A 19,458-nucleotide genomic window follows, 5' to 3' on the forward strand; every position below is an offset into this window, starting at 1 on the left:
TAGTTAACAAAAGGCTAAGATAGCACATAACAGTATGACATTTGAATAAATTTTATGTACTAATATTCTCCAGTCGTAACCTAGTAATCCAAGCAGCTAAAGTAAGAAAATTGGGGTATGAGACCACAATATTTGGTATAAAACAGAGAAGGTGATACACTGATTCAATAAAGCAATATATGCTGGTATATATCGAAACAATCTGAGTGAAGTAGTACGCACCAACAGAACATACTGCTCTATAACAGTCTATATATATTGAGACAACTAAAGTGGAACAGTGTGTACTAACAGAATATACTTTTCTATATAAATTATATAGCACAATAGTGATAGTAACTATTGAAACAGATGCTATAATCATAGAAATAGATAATAAATATGCACATCCACTGAATCAATACAACTAATGTGAACCAAACATCCAAATTAGAGGAGGGTGCAAAACTACAATAATAACAACATAAGTACAAACCATATATTGGATCAACAAAAGAATACGTATATTCAAACAACGATAAACAATAGTGACACATAGGTTGTCACAAGCCTCAATCATAAACAGGCGTATAGCCATACATAGACCACAAGACGGATTCATAGCCTGTCCACAACAATATTATTACCGTATCCTGACAGAATTTAACTGTCTCACTTCATAACTACAGTTAATAAAGAGTTACAGGTTGTTACATAATGGTAGAAATTTATGAACTCCATATTTAACAAACTAACTGAGAATTCATGTACAACAGTTCTAATCAGCACACACCATAAACTCAATTGGTAGCTGTATTACCCTTCGATTCAACTGGGAGAACCAGAATTGGATCACCAGAACTACAGTGTGACAGCTAATAAATTAATAATAGTGCATTATAATCACACTACAACCTCGATACGAGCCAACCGAAAACAAATGGTATTAATAACTTAGTGAGAACTGATAATACATTAATAAGTATCAGGCCAAATTAATTATAACAGATCTCACATATTTGACTAGCTATTCACGATAGAGCAAAATTTTAAATGTTTTGTGTTCACCCATTTTTTTAATCAAGAAAATAAAAGTTATATTTTAAATTGCCCTGTCTCTACTAATATAGTCTGGGCACAGAGTGCTACCCAAGCATTTTTCTTTCAGGGATTCTATGTCCCAAATAGTTTGTGAATGTTCAAATAACTAATGCTAGCACCACTTTTCACAATACAAATGTATAATGATACTAACTCAATAAGTATCTATAAAAACTAAGATAAGTGAGAAGTTTGCCTCAATAGTGCCCTTGTTATTTTGTGTGGGGAACATAAAGTATCTATACCTGCTAAGTCAGGTTTTCTAAACAAGGAGCACACAGACTAAAAAATCAAAAACACAACAATGAGTTACAATTGGGACCAAGATAGAAAAGCAAGAGAACAAAAAAGAACAGCAGACTTCAATGAAGTCTTTGATATTAGTAACATCACACCCAGTGGAAACACAGGAAGCAACACATTGGAAGGTGCACTCAAAGAAATTCACAAGACTATGTTCAAACAGGACAAGTCCTGGTGGAATAAACATTTCTTCGAAAAGTACATAGAAAAAATTTTAATTCCTAGGGGACTAAGGATTCAATTATTTCCAGCATTCCAATTTAAAGAACCATCACTAACTACGGAATGGGAAGAAGCACTGAGCGAATGCTCAAAAAAATTAATGAAGATCCTAATGAAACATGACCAAATGGAATATGAGAGATTTGAGACAATCATACAAGAACAAAATAATGTTCTAAAAAAATTTGAGAGTAATTCAAATTTTGAGAAACTGTACAAACTGTACCAGAAGGAATTGGACAAATATGAAGAAGAACTAAAAAACACGAAAATTGGAAAACTAAATAGGGATATTCAAGACTTTTCTAACCAGAAAGTGTACAGATGGAGACAAAGAGGATTTTACAAAAACCCCAATAAAAATCCAAGGGTGAATATAGTCCAGAGTGACATTTCTGATACAGATGGAGATGAAATTGAATCAGCAAATGAAGAGACACCAAGTACTTCCACTATTACCCCCAATGTTCGAATAAACACAAGAAACAAAAGGAAACAGACTTTTTTAGAACAGGGAGAAGCGGGAGGCCAATCAGGATGGGAGGGAGGTTCAAACAAAAGAATAACCAGAGACCACAATCACAAAGGAGCAGGACACAAGAACTGGAGAGAACCCAGGAAACCCCCGAGAGCCCCGAGCCCATTCTCGAACATGGGGATGAAACAATGAGAGTAATAAATCTATCAGAAAGACAATTAAGTAAAGAACACATCTCCATCTTATCAAAAGGTTTATCTTTCTGTCCATCTCAAGATATCAATAAATTTGAAATAATCAAAGATATTCAATTATTTCTGAGGAAAGTGGCATTAAAAAAACACTTTAACAATGAACCCCCCATGGAGGGATGGAATACAGAAGAGTTAGAAAGCCTGAAAGATCTACAAGACCTATTGGAAGAAAATGATGGTCCATCTGAACAGAAATGGAGAACCAAAATGAGAAATAAATCGACCTATGTACCAAAAAGTATTCATGCGTCTCAAATCCAGGTATTCAACAATTTGGTATGCCAAGACATTACGGAACTTAAATTGGATCCAAAAGTACAAAACTTACCATACAAAGAAAGAGTGGCATTAAGGGAAATCCAAACCTGGGAAGATGTAGTAATCCGCAACTCGGATAAAGGAGGTAATATTGTGATATGGCCATTAGAGATGTACTTACGCGAGGTGAATAAACAATTGAATGACAAAAGGTGCTATTCAAAATTATTATTCAATCCAATTAATGGATATCATCAGATCTACAACTCTATGATTTACAGAGCATATCACAATACCATCATCACAGCAAAAGAAAGAACATTTTTGAGTGTACAAAATCCCAAGGTGGCAACTCTGTATCTTATCCCAAAAGTCCACAAAAACTTAGTGAATCCCCCAGGAAGACCAATACTGTCTGGTATAGGTTGCCTCACTGAGAAAGCAAGCCAGTATGTCGACTATAGATTACGATCATTTGTACAGGAGCTACCTTCATATGTACAAGACACCATGGAGGTCTTGCAAAAACTAGACAGCATATATATCGACAAAGATACGTGGCTTGTAACCACGGACGTTGAGGCACTATACACCTCAATCGATCACGACAAAGGAATACAGGCAGTAAAATACTTCCTGGACCAAAAATCTGAAGAGAATGAAAATCACAATCAATTTATCATCAACCTGTTGCAATTTGTCTTGCAATACAATTTCTTCACCTTCGACAATAATTTTTATTTACAAACTCGGGGAACAGCAATGGGGACAGCATGTGCCCCCACATATGCAAATCTGTTTATGGGATGGTGGGAGGCTGAATATGTATTTACTGAGAACAACTCCAAATACACAAACAACATACCCCTTTGGCTCAGATTTATTGATGACATCCTGTTCATATGGGAAGGATCGTATGACAGCTTGCAAGAATTTTTGAAGATGCTGAATTCTAATGATCTAAACATCAAATTAACATCGGAAGCCAGTCAAGAAGAAATTGCTTTCCTGGACTAAAAAATCAAGAAAGAAGAGGATGGGAGAATTACAACTGATCTATATAGGAAAAAGACAGCGACCAACAGTCTATTGCATAAATCCAGCGCACATGCACCAGGAACAATTCGAGGATTACCAACTGGTGAATTTCTAAGGACAAGAAGGAACTGCACAGATTTGAGCACATTTAAAACCCGAGCAAAAGAGCTGGAGGACAGACTAGTCAAAAGAGGATACAGCAAGACAAGTATAAAAAAGGCCAGAAACAAAGCGATGAAAATTAACAGAAGAGAACTATTGACAAAAAAGAGAAAAAAACAGGATAATAAAACAAGATTGATTTTAACATACTCTTCTCAAATCAACCAAATTAAAAATGTTATTAATAAGCACTGGCATGTTTTAATCTCTGATCCAGTGTTGAAATTCCAGCTTGGAGAAAAACCGGAGATAGGATACAGACGATCAAAAAATATGAAAGATCTACTGACAAAGAGTCACTATGCAAGAAAGAAAACTAGGACTCCACTCACTCCGGGTTGCTTTAAGTGTGGGACATGCTCCACATGCCAATACATCAAAAAAAACAATACAATTATAGACAGGTTTGGATTCACTCATCGCATTAAAAAGTATATCAGTTGCAACACACAAGGGGTGATTTACGTGTTACAGTGTACATGTCAGCTTTACTACGTGGGTATGACCACACGTATGATGAGAATTAGACTGATGGAACACTTAAGGAATATTAAAAATGCCAGAAAGGACGTGGAAGAGGGTAAAGCCATAACAAGTGTGGCTTCCCACTTTTTACATAAACATAATTCCAATGCTCAAGATCTGTTATGTTGGGGAATAGAGCAAATCAAATTAGGTATCAGAGGGGGTGATTTGGAAAGATCACTCCAAAGAGCTGAGAGTAAATGGATATATTTATTAAACTCAGTGCACCCCAATGGCATCAATGAAAATAATAATTACTTTGTATATCTCTGAATATGAAAATCACTTTGGACTTTGTAAATATGTAAAATGACAAGAGAAGCTAAAACTATAGAGGAAATATGAAAATCAAAATTGAGAGATAACGGGAAGATCAGAAACCTAGAGAGTAACCATAGTGAAAAGAAGGAGAAAATATCTAATGTACAGTAAGAGCAACTACCACATCACTAGCACTAAATCACATCAACAATAGTTCCAAAACCAAGGCACACAATGCACAACAAATTTATTATAGGACATAGGTTGCAAGAGGACACGTTCACAAGACACTTCAAGAGCAAGGTAATAGAGCAACTACAGTATCACTTGAAAATCACTTAGATAGAGCACATAATGAAATCACAGGCCAAACACTCAGGGGCATGAATGAGAGGGATAAGATAGAATCATATAGCACTACATAGGGAAGTCACTTAAAGAAATAAGCATAAATCATATGAAATAGAAATATTAAGTCTTGAATATGAGAATGAAATCATAAATGCACCGAAGTAGGTGCATATCAAAAATAAGACAACTGAACTTCAAATATAAAAGTGAGACCAGAAATAGAAATACACAAAAAACAGAGTAAAGAGTAGAATTCACGAACAGTGTTGAATCTACTTATTATATACAATAACCACAGTACCCCAGGGGCCATCTCACAGGTATTATTATTTTTCACAATTATTGTCACCTCACAAAAGAACTCAAACAAATTCACATACTTTACAACACAAAATCTTTTGTCACTGTTTTTCAGTTTTTTTGCATCTTTGCACATGTTAACAAGATTCACATTTTATTTTATTCACCTTTTTAAGGGTTTATTTATAATAACAAATACACAGGGAGTGTTGACTTAATAGCACACAATCTCACACGAACGGTAATGTAAATCATGAGAAGATATTACAGTACATGAACATATGGTTAACTCACTACAAGATGTTATCTGCAGAATTAATAAAGCAGCTTATCCAAAACGGAAAATCCATAAGAGAAGAAGAATAAGTCCTATGTAATTCAATAGGAATATCCACCTTAACAACAAAGATGAAATTAGAACAATGTCCGCCTTAAGAAATCCAACACACCCACGAAGTAAACAGTTCCCAATTGGAAGCCATGAAATCAATCATGGCTGTCTAAACCAATCAGCACATAGTAGAGGCGGGACATCCGGCTCAATACGAATAAATAGGCTCAACCACGGCGGCCCGCCGCCTTTGATAAAGCCTAAAACAGGCGAAACGCGTCAGGGGGGTTGTGTGGGAAAATGGGGGTCCCGCAATTAGTGTATGTTTTAACCTAAATCTATCGTAGCTATAATACCATTATCGTAACTGACTTATTGATTAACGGCTCAGCCGTACAAGAGGTGAAGAGTGCTCCACTTGCACTATAGTGGGGATTATTGTGTGAATATAGAGGCACAGTACAAAGCTATAACTTATTAGCGGGGACAAGCTTGTGAATATAGAGGCACAGTACAAAGCTATAACTTATTAGCGGGGACAAGCTTGTGAATATAGAGGCACGATAAGCAGCTATAACTTATTAACAAACCCACGATAAGCTGAATGGAAGCATGGAGCACTGTTTATATATAGTGGGGTAAATGACAGAATCTACTTTAGAAGTACACATTTATCAGTCTAACCCAATATTTAAATGGACACTGTGTGACTGTGTATTCTAGTAACTGGTTAATTTAATTACGCAAAGGAGCTAACACAGCTCAAAGCATTGAACAAGGTTACTAGATGACGTATAAAAGCAGATATTTTAAAAAAACTACATAGATGAAGGATGGTGTGTGCATGAAGTGAATGTCTGATACAAGTAACAACGCTGGCTACAAACATATAAGAAACGCATGATTGACAGTAATAACAGAGAGAAGTGGATAGTAGTTATACGGTGAAATAAAGATTAGCATTTTAAGAGACTGGGCAATAGTCGTACATAGTTAACAAAAGGCTAAGATAGCACATAACAGTATGACATTTGAATAAATTTTATGTACTAATATTCTCCAGTCGTAACCTAGTAATCCAAGCAGCTAAAGTAAGAAAATTGGGGTATGAGACCACAATATTTGGTATAAAACAGAGAAGGTGATACACTGATTCAATAAAGCAATATATGCTGGTATATATCGAAACAATCTGAGTGAAGTAGTACACACCAACAGAACATACTGCTCTATAACAGTCTATATATATTGAGACAACTAAAGTGGAACAGTGTGTACTAACAGAATATACTTTTCTATATAAATTATATAGCACAATAGTGATAGTAACTATTGAAACAGATGCTATAATCATAGAAATAGATAATAAATATGCACATCCACTGAATCAATACAACTAATGTGAACCAAACATCCAAATTAGAGGAGGGTGCAAAACTACAATAATAACAACATAAGTACAAACCATATATTGGATCAACAAAAGAATACGTATATTCAAACAACGATAAACAATAGTGACACATAGGTTGTCACAAGCCTCAATCATAAACAGGCGTATAGCCATACATAGACCACAAGACGGATTCATAGCCTGTCCACAACAATATTATTACCGTATCCTGCCAGAATTTAACTGTCTCACTTCATAACTACAGTTAATAAGGAGTTACAGGTTGTTACATAATGGTAGAAATTTATGAACTCCATATTTAACAAACTAACTGAGAATTCATGTACAACAGTTCTAATCAGCACACACCATAAACTCAATTGGTAGCTGTATTACCCTTCGATTCAACTGGGAGAACCAGAATTGGATCACCAGAACTACAGTGTGACAGCTAATAAATTAATAATAGTGCATTATAATCACACTACAACCTCGATACGAGCCAACCGAAAACAAATGGTATTAATAACTTAGTGAGAACTGATAATACATTAATAAGTATCAGGCCAAATTAATTATAACAGATCTCACATATTTGACTAGCTATTCACGATAGAGCAAAATTTTAAATGTTTTGTGTTCACCCATTTTTTTAATCAAGAAAATAAAAGTTATATTTTAAATTGCCCTGTCTCTACTAATATAGTCTGGGCACAGAGTGCTACCCAAGCATTTTTCTTTCAGGGATTCTATGTCCCAAATAGTTTGTGAAGGTTTATAATGCTGTTTAGCATTTAAAGTCTTCATTTCAAAGCTTTAAAAATAATGTATTAGGTGTTACTTATGACAATTTTGAGAGGGGCCTGGAACCTATCTCCCTCACTTCCCATTGACTTACATTATAAACTGGGTTTCAATTTACAACGGTTTCGATTTACAACCATTCCTTCTGGAACCTAACCCCGGCGTAAACTGAGGGCTACCTGTATATAATGTGTTTTTGTGTGTGTAACATTGGGGATCCATACAATGCTCTTAAAAGTATTAATATGATGCTCAAAGAAGTATTAATAGAAGCATATTTAAGCATATATTGACAAAATCTGATATATTTGTCTTCTCAATATGGTATTCTCTCGGCTGGTGATAGTAACCTTTTTGTAGAACTCTTATTTTAGTTACAATCTCTCAGGGCAGTAACAACAGGCAAGAATGATTTTATTGTGTAGAGAGGCTGCTCATGTCTAGCCATCACACTTACCCAGTGCACATGTAGTTAATCACTGTGCCTGCTCAGAATGCAACGAGTGGCAAATATATGGCGCCAGTAACAATTCAATTTGTGAAACACAAGCTACCAACAACTCTTCCAGCAGGTGCAATATTTAAAATATGTTTGAATATGGTTGCACTTGAAATAAAAGACATGTTTACATATAAACCTAAAGACTGTTATAACTTTTACTAACATAAGTATAATGTAAAAATGATACAATTCTAAACAAATGCACATTTCAATGTTGGTTATTATGTCCCTTTAAAACATATTGCATGTCCCCTCACCCCCCTCATAAAAAAAAAGCTAATTGTACTTAAAAGGGACATGAAACCCCAAAAACTTCTTTCATATTTCAGATACAGCATACACTTTTAAACAACTTTTCAAGTTACTTTTATTGTTTAATTTGTGTGTTTTCTTTTTATCCTTTGTTGATAAGGATACCTAGGTAGGCTCAGGAGCTGGAAGTTAGCTGCTAATTGTGGCGGCACATATATGCCTCTTGTCATTGGTTTACCAATGTTTTTAGCTATCTCCCAGTAGTGCACTGCTGCTCCTTTAATAAAGGATAATCAAAGAATGAAACAAAATTGATAAGAGAAGTAGATTGGAAAAATGTTTAAAATTGTACGTTCTATCTGAATCATAAGAGAAAAAAAATTGGGTTTCGTGCTACTTTAACCCTTTGAGTGCTAAGCACTTTCCCACCTGGATGCTAAGATTTTTAAAGGGTTTTAATATTTGTTATTTTTTGAACAACATTTTTTTTAAACTTTTTTTTCCCCCACCAGATCCCTAAGACTTACACTGTTGGAAAGGTTAAGCGATTACCTTTCCAATGGTGGGTCTTGGGGGATACAGGCTTCTAAGCAGCATGCCCACTGCTCCAATACTTAACATTGTTAAGTATAAATAAAGTTGTGCGGTGACGTCATCACGTTATTGCGCGTGACGTCACTGCACATAACGTGAAGCCCTGGCGATGCCTGTCACTATGCAGGCCTGATCGCCGGGGTAGGAGAGGGTGGGAGCCCCCAGATCTCCCTCAAGGTGGGAGAGTGCTAGCGACAGCTCTGAGCCGTAATTAGCACCAGAGTCGGAAACTCTGTGACGGCTCAGAGCCGTCATTAGCACTCAAGGGGTTAAGGAAAAAAAAAATATTATTCATATGCATGACAGAAAATGTTTTAGTTAAATACCCTTTTAAGCACATGTAACCTACAGAGTTATACAGCAGCATGTAAAGCTCAAGAATGGAATTATTTGGGAGAAACAAAATGACAATTACAGTGTGTTGCCAAATATATTTGTTGTAATCTTTAAGTGCTTTCAGCCGCTAGGCAACAGGACAGGAACCAACTGAATATATGGCATATTGCTTAATTTAAAAGTACTTAAGTGATGAAACTTTGATGACTGAGAGGCTGAACTGGCCCTGTCTGGCTACATAATAGTCTAAACTCTCTGATCTTCTGCTATGTGATTGCTGTGCATATTCTGTGTTGTAAGATTGTTGTGAAAGGTTTTCAGTGTGATGCCTTTTAAATATGAGGTTTTCTTTCTTTTCACAAGAACTGCTTGTGGAATGATAAATGCTGCTGTCTGCATTTATCGATGTGCGGCGGCCATGATACGCTGCATTGCATCACGTCCGCTCGCACATTAATAAATAGGCCCCTAATACTCACGTTTTGTCAAGTTCAGTGTTTTTTATGGTACCCAAAATGCCAGGAGTAGTTAAAGTCTTAGAGCAGATTAGCAGGCATAATACATATAGGGAGTAACTAGTCAGAAGCCAGGCCGGGATCAGAACCAGAAAAACAGTCCAAACCAGATGACTAACCAGAATAAGCAAAATCCAGAAAAACTAAACTAAAAGTCAAATCTCCAGAAGCCAAAAAAGGAGAGGAGGGACTGCAAGAATAAACTCCCTTTAAATGGTTAGATGATGACATCATTAAATGTTCAAGCACGGAATACACTGGCTGGGTGTTCTTTATAGGAATAGCAGGTACCTCCCTTGGAAGGTTACAAAGTACAAAACAGCTGGCAGGTATGTGATGCTGAAGAAGCACAAAAAGAAGACAAATATTCCAAAAATCTGCCAAAACCCTCTAGTGACCAAGTAGGAAAGCAGAAAACTGTGCACCTGGAGTCTAAGGTTAACTCTCCAGCCAGGCCATGACAGGTTAAAAGGGACATGAAACCCCCAACATTTTTCTTTTGTGATTTAGCTAGAGCATACAATTATAAACAATGTTACAGTTAACTTCTATTAGCTAATTTGCTTTGTACTCCTGGTATCCTTTGTTGAAGCTCAGGAGCTGGTTGTTAGCTGCTGATTGGTGGCTGCACATATATACCACTAGTCTTTGGCTTACATATGTGTTCAGCCTGCTTCCAGTAGTGCATTTTTGCTCCTTCAATAAAGGATACCAAAAGAATGGAGAAAAAATTGATAATAGAAGTAAATTGAAAATTTGTTCAAAATCTTAGGCTTATCTGAAAAATGAAAGAAAAAATTTGGGTTTCATGTCCCTTAAAACATGTGCTGCAGTTAGAAGGTGGCTATGATGGTTATTCAGACAGGTATGAGAAACAGATTTCTTTTGTTAGGTTTTACTTTTTTTCTTCTATACATACATAATGCCTCTGGTAAAAAATAGAAAAAAATATTGGTGCCGATTTATCATATGTGTAGCGGACATGATTCGCTGTATCAGATCCTATCCGACAGACATCGATAAATGCCGACAGCATACGCTGTTGGCATTTATTATTGCACAAGCAATCATTGTGCAATGCTGCCCCCTGCAGATTTGCGGCCAATCGACTGCTAGCAGGGGGTGTCAGAGGCTGCGGACAAGTTAAGGAGCAGCAGTCTTAAGACTAGGGATGGGCGAATATTGAAAAAAATTCGAAATTTAAAACAAAATTTGATTAATTTGTTCCTTCAAATCGAATTTTGAATGTTGATATAACATTTTAACATTCTATTTTCAAATTTTCGTTTTCGAAATTTTCAATAAAATTCGAAAATATTCGTTCAAATAATAGAATGTTTAGCTATGTATTCATTCAATTTCGAAATGTAATATTTGAATTCGAATGTGACATTCAAATTCGAAATAGTATTTCTAGTCTACAACTGTGTTTAATAAATGTCACATTCGAATTTGAAATAGTATTTCTAAGCTAATACTGTGTTTTAAATATAATATTCGAATTCGAATGTGACATTCGAATTTAAATGTGACATTCGAATTTGAAATAGTATTTCTAGTTTACAACTGTGTTTAATAAATGTGATATTCGATTTGAATGTGATATTCGATTCGGATGTGACATTCAAATTCAAAATAGTATTTCTAGTCTAATACTGTTTTATAAATGTAATATTCAAATTCGAATGTTATATTCGATTCAAATGTGATATTCGATTAGAATGTGAAATAGTGTTTCTAGTCTACAATTGTGTTTTATAAATGTAATATTCGAATTTGAAAACTGTAAGTAACATTTGAAAATCAAATTTTTGAGAACATTCGTTCTTATCAACATTCTATTATGTAAATCGAATTTCTACAATAACATTCGTTCTAACATTCGAATTCGAACACATTTGCCCATCCCTACTTAAGACCGCTGCTTCTTAACTCCTGTTTCCAGTGAGCCTGAAGGCTTGCGCGGAAACAGGGGCATTAGGGGCCATTCGGTCCTTAATAAATCAGCCCCATTGTGTTTTCCTACCATAGGAGAGATTAGAACAAACTGATATAAAACACTTACTCTAAAAGTTTGATAATGTGCACAGTTGCTATAAAGGTTTTTAAGATTTCAAACTAAGTGGATATACAGTACATTATACTCACTCATATGGTCCTCTTAAACTTTCATTGTAACGGTCATAAAATGCTTGTTCTCTTGTTAAAGATACCACTGTTCTTATATTTTCCACAGCTTCAGTTGAGATCTACAAAATGTGAAAACAGTTCTAAAATAAATGTATTACACTTTTAAATGAAAAACAGTACAGTAACAACCAATGCATTTTAATTGCTATACACACTTCATCCTCTATATGCAGTGATATTTATGTAGCTGATATTTTCATAGGTGGGACAATGCATACTGAATAGAGGGATGGCCTACTAAGTGCTCTCACATCATTTAAATAGTTGGTAACTTCCAACTTTTTTTTCTGATAAATATAGCCACCAATCAGCAAGCGCTTACCCAGGTGCTGAGGCAACGAAGAAAATTTGATAATAGAAGTAAATTAGAAAGTTGCTTAAAATTGCATGCTCTTTCTGAATCATGAAAGAAAAAAAAATGTGGGTTTCATATCCCTTTAAAAGGAACATGAAACTCAATTTTTTTTTCTCTTTCATGATTTAGAAAAAGAGCATTCGAGTTTAAACAACTTTCCAATTTACTTCTATTATTTAATTTGCTTCATTCTTTGATGTTCTTTGTTGAAAAGCATATCTAAATATGACAAGTAGCTGCTGATTGGTGGCTGCACATAGATGCCTCGTGTGATTGGCTCACCCATGTGCATTGCTATTTCTTCAACAAACAATAAAGAATTAAGTAAATTGGAATGTTGTTTAAAATTGTATTCTCTATCTGAATCATGAATGAAAAATTAAGGTTTCCTTTCCCTTTAAATAGCATCACATTTGTTTAGTGATCAGAAAAATTAACAACAGTTTTAAATTATGATTGTCACATTTTAGAATGTTAATAAAGTTGTATACATTAGATAGATTTCCATTCATTTCCACATACGAGCAGATTCATTCAAGGATCCTTCACCCTATTTCTAAAATGCTAAAGTTTACATTTTTGAATTCATTTTAAATTGTCATGTAATAACTTGCTATTTTATAGACTTGTGCGCAGCGGAAAAATTAGTTTCAGTTAGTTTCGGACCGATTCAGATTCTTTCAAATTTCGTTTTTGGATCGATTCAAATTCGGATACATTCGAATGTATTCGTTTTGGATTTATACGAATTCGAATAAATTTGGATGTATTCGGTTCGGATTTGATTCTTAAATTCAGAAGTTCAGTATGTGTTAGGTGGGATGTGCTGTGTATTAGACTAGTATTATGTACTGTATATTAGGTGTAACCCATCTAAATCAACATAAGTACCAACCTCACAGGAACCAGCTACACAATATGCACAGAGTTAGCAGAGGTATACAACCTAATATACAGTACATAACACTAGTGTAATACACAGCACATCTCACCTAAGTACCAACCTCACAGGTACCAGCTACATAATGTGCCCTGCACAGAGCAAGCGGAGTGATATAACCTAATATACTGTACCATACTAGTGTAATTGTGATTAGTCCATGGCCATTCGAATGTAACTAATAAATCCAAACTAATTTGGATTTATTCGTTACAAATGCATTCGGATTAGTTTAGTTTCGTGGCTAAGGTAATTCGGAAATTCAAAAAGATCCGAAGCACTGAATTTGACATATTCATCCAAATTTCGATTCGAAACGAAACGAAACGCATATGTCTACTATTTTATTACTACCATAGTGTATCTGTTATATCCTGTATTATTCCTTCCTATACTTTATATGAATCAGGCAGGAGGTTTAGCTTTTTACAAAATAAGCACATTTAGTTATTAAACATGATTGTGGGGCGGGTTATGAGTAAACAATGAGATGAGAACAATGAGAAAATGTGCATGGACATGAGGGAAAAAATCTCCAAAACACTACGTACAATTGTCTAGCAAATAAGTTAATTAATGCTTAGGTTATAATTTTTTTAGACATATCACCTACCAACACTTACTTGAAGAACAAGATTTACTGCCTTTTGGCAGCTATTAATTAAAGATGATCTATGTACACGACAAACTTACATAACCTATTGAGAATCTTTTGACCCCACCTACTATGTATGGAATGTAACAGTCATATGATTTTTATTTAGCCGACTGTCAAAGCAGAATCAGGGCAAACATGTATATTAGATAACTAGGAATATCTATGTATTAAAAAAACAAATATTTTAATACTTAGCAGATATCCATTCAATTATAACTTTTTTTTTCAAAGCAATATATTGTAATGTAGGTGTCTCACCTTCCCATTCAGAAACCTACAAAGTGAGAACTAGCTCCTTTCTATAATTCTTTGAGGGACCTTTCATTACAGATGAAACATGTTAAATAATATTGCTAGACCAGAGAGCTTTAGATTACAGAGCCCACAGACTTAAAGGGATAGTAAACCCACATTTTTTTCTTTCATGATTCAGATAGAGCATACAATTTTAAGCAACTTTCTAATTTAGTAATACAAAATTATATAGTGCTACAGCGCTGAGTATAATCGCATATAGAGCAATGGTAAAACTAAGGTATCCCTAATTCCTCAGTACATACAATATTGCAAGGGGAGATAATATCAGTACTCAAAAGAGTGAACTAATATACAATACCAATATATGCAGTATTAGGCTAAATGTATAATGAGTATGCAACTACGTTGGCCGGACAACTCCCAGCTTTAGAGTCTTTCCCCTGTCTCTTGCTGACAAACATGACTGTTGTTCCACATCTCAGCAGTTCACTGAAAACCTTTCCTCTTGATATCAATCAAAGCACAGGGCATAGGCAGGGAAAGCCTGCAAGTGACAGGGGAAAGACTCTAAAGCTGGGAGTTGTCCGGCCACCGTAGTTGCATACGGATTACACGGCCATATTCTACACACGGAAACAAACGCTGAGTAAACCGGGTAAATCACAGGAGGCGAAATACAGCGGCTTCTTAGCTGGAGGATCCAAACAGACGTGAAGGACAGATCTACGGCATCTGGTGTAAGTAAAAATGTGCACCTTTGCCAGCAAACTTTATCCGTCTGTGTAAAAAGGACCTCTGTTTCTTTTATTGTTTTAGTCTGCAGCTACACAACCGTCTTGTCTTCATCGCCAATCAGCCCCTGCAGCGCAACTGACTCTGATCACAGCACAATGAACTTGTCTGCTTATCCTATGAATCCATTCTGACAAATTTGAACTCTTTAACTGTATGTTAGCATTTTATACGTATATATTTGGAGCGTTTGCTATTAAGTTTTTATTAACTGTTTATGCCACATCCTTTGAATTAAATAGATTTTTAACAAAATTGATTAGATTTTTAATGTAATATATTTTTGACCTAGATACTACATATTCTGGATTCTTATTATAGTGTGGCTCTTATTAGAGCTCATAGATACTAAATATTCTGGATTCTTATTATAGTGTGGCTCTTATTAGAGCTCATAGATACTACATATTCTGGATTCTTATTATAGTGTGGCTCTTATTAGAGCTCATAGATACTACATATTCTGGATTCTTATTATAGTGTGGCTCTTATTAGAGCTCATAGATACTACATATTCTGGATTCTTATTATAGTGTGGCTCTTATTAGAGCTCATTTCTCTAACCACAAGCTAATATTATTGACATATACTCTCTCTTAACCTCTTTTACAGCATAGTGCAGTATTTTTACAACCTTTATAATTTTATAGTGTAGCATTTCTGAATATCAGCTGATTTAAATATATAGAAATTATTTTAGTAATTTTTGTATACATTTAGCCTAATACTGCATATATTAGGCTGCTTTTTGCAGTGCATTGGTATTGTATATTAGCTCACTCTTTTGAGTACTGATATCTCCCCTTGTAACTTTCTAATTTACTCCTATTATCAATTTTTCTTCATTCTCTTGCCATCTTTATTTGAAAAGGCAGGAATTAAAGCTTTGGAGACAGTCTATTTTTTGTTCAGTACCCTGGATAGGGCTTGCTGATTGGTGCCTGCATTTAGCCATCCAATCAGCAAGCACAACACAGGTTCTCAACCTAGAATGGGCTAGCTCCAAAGCTTTTATTCCTGCTTTTTCAAATAAAGTTTGAAGAAATTGATAATAAAAGTAAATTAGAAAGCTGCTTAAAATTGCATGCTCTATCCAAAACATGAAAGAAAAAATTTGGGTTTAGTATCCCCTTAAAAACATTTAATTGTATTGTCAGTATATTAAGAATACATTTGAAAATGAATCCAACTTACTCTTCCGGCTTCTTCTAAAGCTTTTTGGTCCTTTGATGCATGACCAGCCATGGATTTCATTCTGATAAAATTTGCACCAATCATCAATGGAATACAGGCCAGAATAAGTAGTGTTAACTGCCAGCCGTGGACAAAAGCAATGATTATAGCTGCCAACAGGGTGCAAATGGTCATAGTGAGCAAGCCAATTCTACTACCTGTAGCCTAGAGTGAGAATAAAGAAAACACAATTTGAAAGGTTATTGATATGCTTTACATTGTATAAGTTCCTATGGCTGAGTGCAATTGACTGATTATAGATTCAATAGATATAGGCCTCTATGTACTGAGCAGCATGAGCCTGATTCCCGCAATGTAAGAACCAGCAGTCAACAGAACAAACTTGCTCAGGGTGATTGTCAGGTCCTTATCTTATGTGATTAGTCATGCGAGAGAAGGGGCCGGCATTACGCACTCCCTTGAGTATGTAATGGTACAAACGGGCAGCAGATGTAAAAGGAATGATGCCCATCCATCGCAAATCCATGCAGACAGGTTCTCAAAATGAGAACCTTGTCCACAAGGCTCTTAGTAAATGGGGTCCATTATGTTTAAAACACAAGATCACAAAACAAGAAACACTATAGTACAATTAGAAGGTGTCCTCCCCAGGACCTATTTAATAGGCACACCACCAAGCTGATTTACTGACCACAGGGCTAAAATCAAAGCCGATATTAATGTAAAATTAGCTAATATATTATTGCAAAAATATTACACAAAAAAGGACACATGTAAACTTTCAAAATAGGATTCATCCGTACCCCTTTGACTTGAGATGCATCTGTTGCAAGTCTTGTGAGCAAAACTCCAACTGCATTGGAATGGTCATCAAAAAATCCAATCTCCTGTAAGAAAATACACACAAAGTCAGCTACTAAGTCAGCTAATAAGGCAATAACCTAATAAGGAGAATTTATGCTAGGGCAATTTCTAATCTCATGTATAGCATCGTCCATCAAGTGAATTTCAGGTTTGATCTTTTTATGCCGGATTTATATTGTAGAATAGCAACTGGCTAAACATTAAAAATTAAATTCTCTACAAAAATATTAAGATATTACTAAACACATTTACAAAGGCATTTTTTAAGTTATTATGTGTTTTAAAACAGACATAGGGGCCGAATTATCATTGTCTGGCGGACATTATACGCTGTAGCATATCATGTCCGCCAGACATCGCTGAATGCCGACAGCATACGCTGTCGACATTTAACATTGCACAAGCAGTTCTAGTGAACTGCTTGTGCAATGCTGCCCCCTGCAGAATGGCGGTCAATTGACCGCTAGCAGGGGGTGTCAATCAGCCCAATCGTATAGGATCGGGTGGATTGATGTTCGCAGCCTCAGAGGCGGTGGACCAGTTAAGGAGCAGAGGTCTTATCAGCCAATAGAATGCGAGCTCAATCCTATTGGCTGATTGGATCAGCAAATAGGATTGAACTTCAATCCTATTGACTGATTGCATCAGTCAATAGGATATTTTCTACCTTAATTCCGATTGGCTGATAGAATTCTATCAGCCAATCGGAATCTAAGGGACACCATCTTGGATAACGTCACTTAAAGGTACCGTCATTCATCTTTAGTCGTCGGATGAAGAGGATGCTCCGCGTCGGATGTCTTGAAGATGGACCCGCTCTGCGCTGGATGGATGAAGATAGAAGATGCCGTCTCGATGAAGACTTCTGCCCGTCTGGAGGACCACTTCGCCCGGCTTGGATGAAGACTTCTCCCGGCTTCGTTGAGGACTTCGGCCCGGCTTGGATGAAGACTTCTCCCAGTTAGTCGATCTTCAGGGGGTTAGTGTTAGGTTTTTTTAAGGGTTTATTGGGTGGGTTTTATTTTTAGGTTAGGGACTTTGGGCCTGCAAAAGAGCTAACTGCCCTTTTAAGGGCAATGCCCAGCCAAATGCCATTTTCAGGCCAATGGGGAGGTTAGGTTTTTTAGATAGTATTTTATTTGGGGGATTGGTTGTGTGGGTAGTGGGTTTTACTGTTGGGGGGGTTGTTTGTATTTTTTTTTTACAGGTAAAAGAGCTGATTACTTTGGGTCAATGCCCCGCAAAAGGCCATTTTAAGGGCTATTGGTAGTTTAGTTTAGGCTAGGGTTTTTTTTTTTTATTTTGGGGGGGCTTTTTTTATTTTGATAGGGCTATTAGATTAGGTGTAATTAGTTTAAATATCTGTAATTTGTTTATTATTTTCTGTAATTTAGCGGGGTTTTTTTGTACTTTAGCTAATTTAATTTAATTTAGGTAATTTATTTAATTATAGTGTAGTGTAACTTATTTTTACTTTAACTTTTATTTTACAGGTACTTTTGTATTTATTTTAGGCCATTTTAAGGGCTATTGGTAGTTTAGTTTAGGCTAGGGTTTTTTTTTTTTATTTTGGGGGGGCTTTTTTTATTTTGATAGGGCTATTAGATTAGGTGTAATTAGTTTAAATATCTGTAATTTGTTTATTATTTTCTGTAATTTAGCGGGGTTTTTTTGTACTTTAGCTAATTTAATTTAATTTAGGTAATTTATTTAATTATAGTGTAGTGTAACTTATTTTTACTTTAACTTTTATTTTACAGGTACTTTTGTATTTATTTTAGTTAGGTAGTTATTAAATAGTTAATAACTATTTAGTAACTATTCTACCTAGTTAAAATAAATACAAACTTGCCTGTAAAAAATAAAAATAAACCCTAAGCTAGCTACAATGTAACTATTAGTTATATTGTAGCTATCTTAGGGTTTATTTTACAGGTAAGTATTTAGTTTTAAATAGGAATAATTTAGTTAATGATAGTAATTTTATTTAGATTTATTTAAATTATATTTAAGTTAGGGGGTGTTAGGGTTAAGGTTAGACTTAGATTTAGGGGTTTATAACTTTAATATAGTGGCAGCGACATTAGGGCAGCAGATTAGGGGTTAATATATGTAGGTAGGTGGCGTCGATGTTAGGGACGGCAGATTAGGGGTTAATAATATTTAACTAATGTTTGCGAGGCGGGAGTGCGGCGGTTTAGGGGTTAATATGTTTATTATAGTTGCGGCGACATTGGGGGCGGCAGAT

General features: G+C 35.4%; 1 protein-coding gene across 1 annotated transcript in view; it reads right to left on the reverse strand.

The window, feature by feature from the left end:
* LOC128639982 (ATP-dependent translocase ABCB1-like) overlaps nt 1-19,458 on the reverse strand; it is a 111,064-nt gene that overhangs the window by 12,727 nt on the left and 78,879 nt on the right. The window contains exons 21-23 of the mRNA XM_053692273.1: nt 17,150-17,233; nt 16,347-16,550; nt 12,108-12,208 (exon numbers count right to left, since the gene is read on the reverse strand). Coding sequence (XP_053548248.1) covers nt 12,108-12,208; nt 16,347-16,550; nt 17,150-17,233 — 389 coding nt within the window. The remainder of the gene's footprint in view (nt 1-12,107; nt 12,209-16,346; nt 16,551-17,149; nt 17,234-19,458) is intronic.

This window comes from Bombina bombina, chromosome 9 (genome assembly GCF_027579735.1).
Source record: "Bombina bombina isolate aBomBom1 chromosome 9, aBomBom1.pri, whole genome shotgun sequence".
In the NCBI taxonomy this organism is placed as follows: domain Eukaryota; kingdom Metazoa; phylum Chordata; class Amphibia; order Anura; family Bombinatoridae; genus Bombina; species Bombina bombina.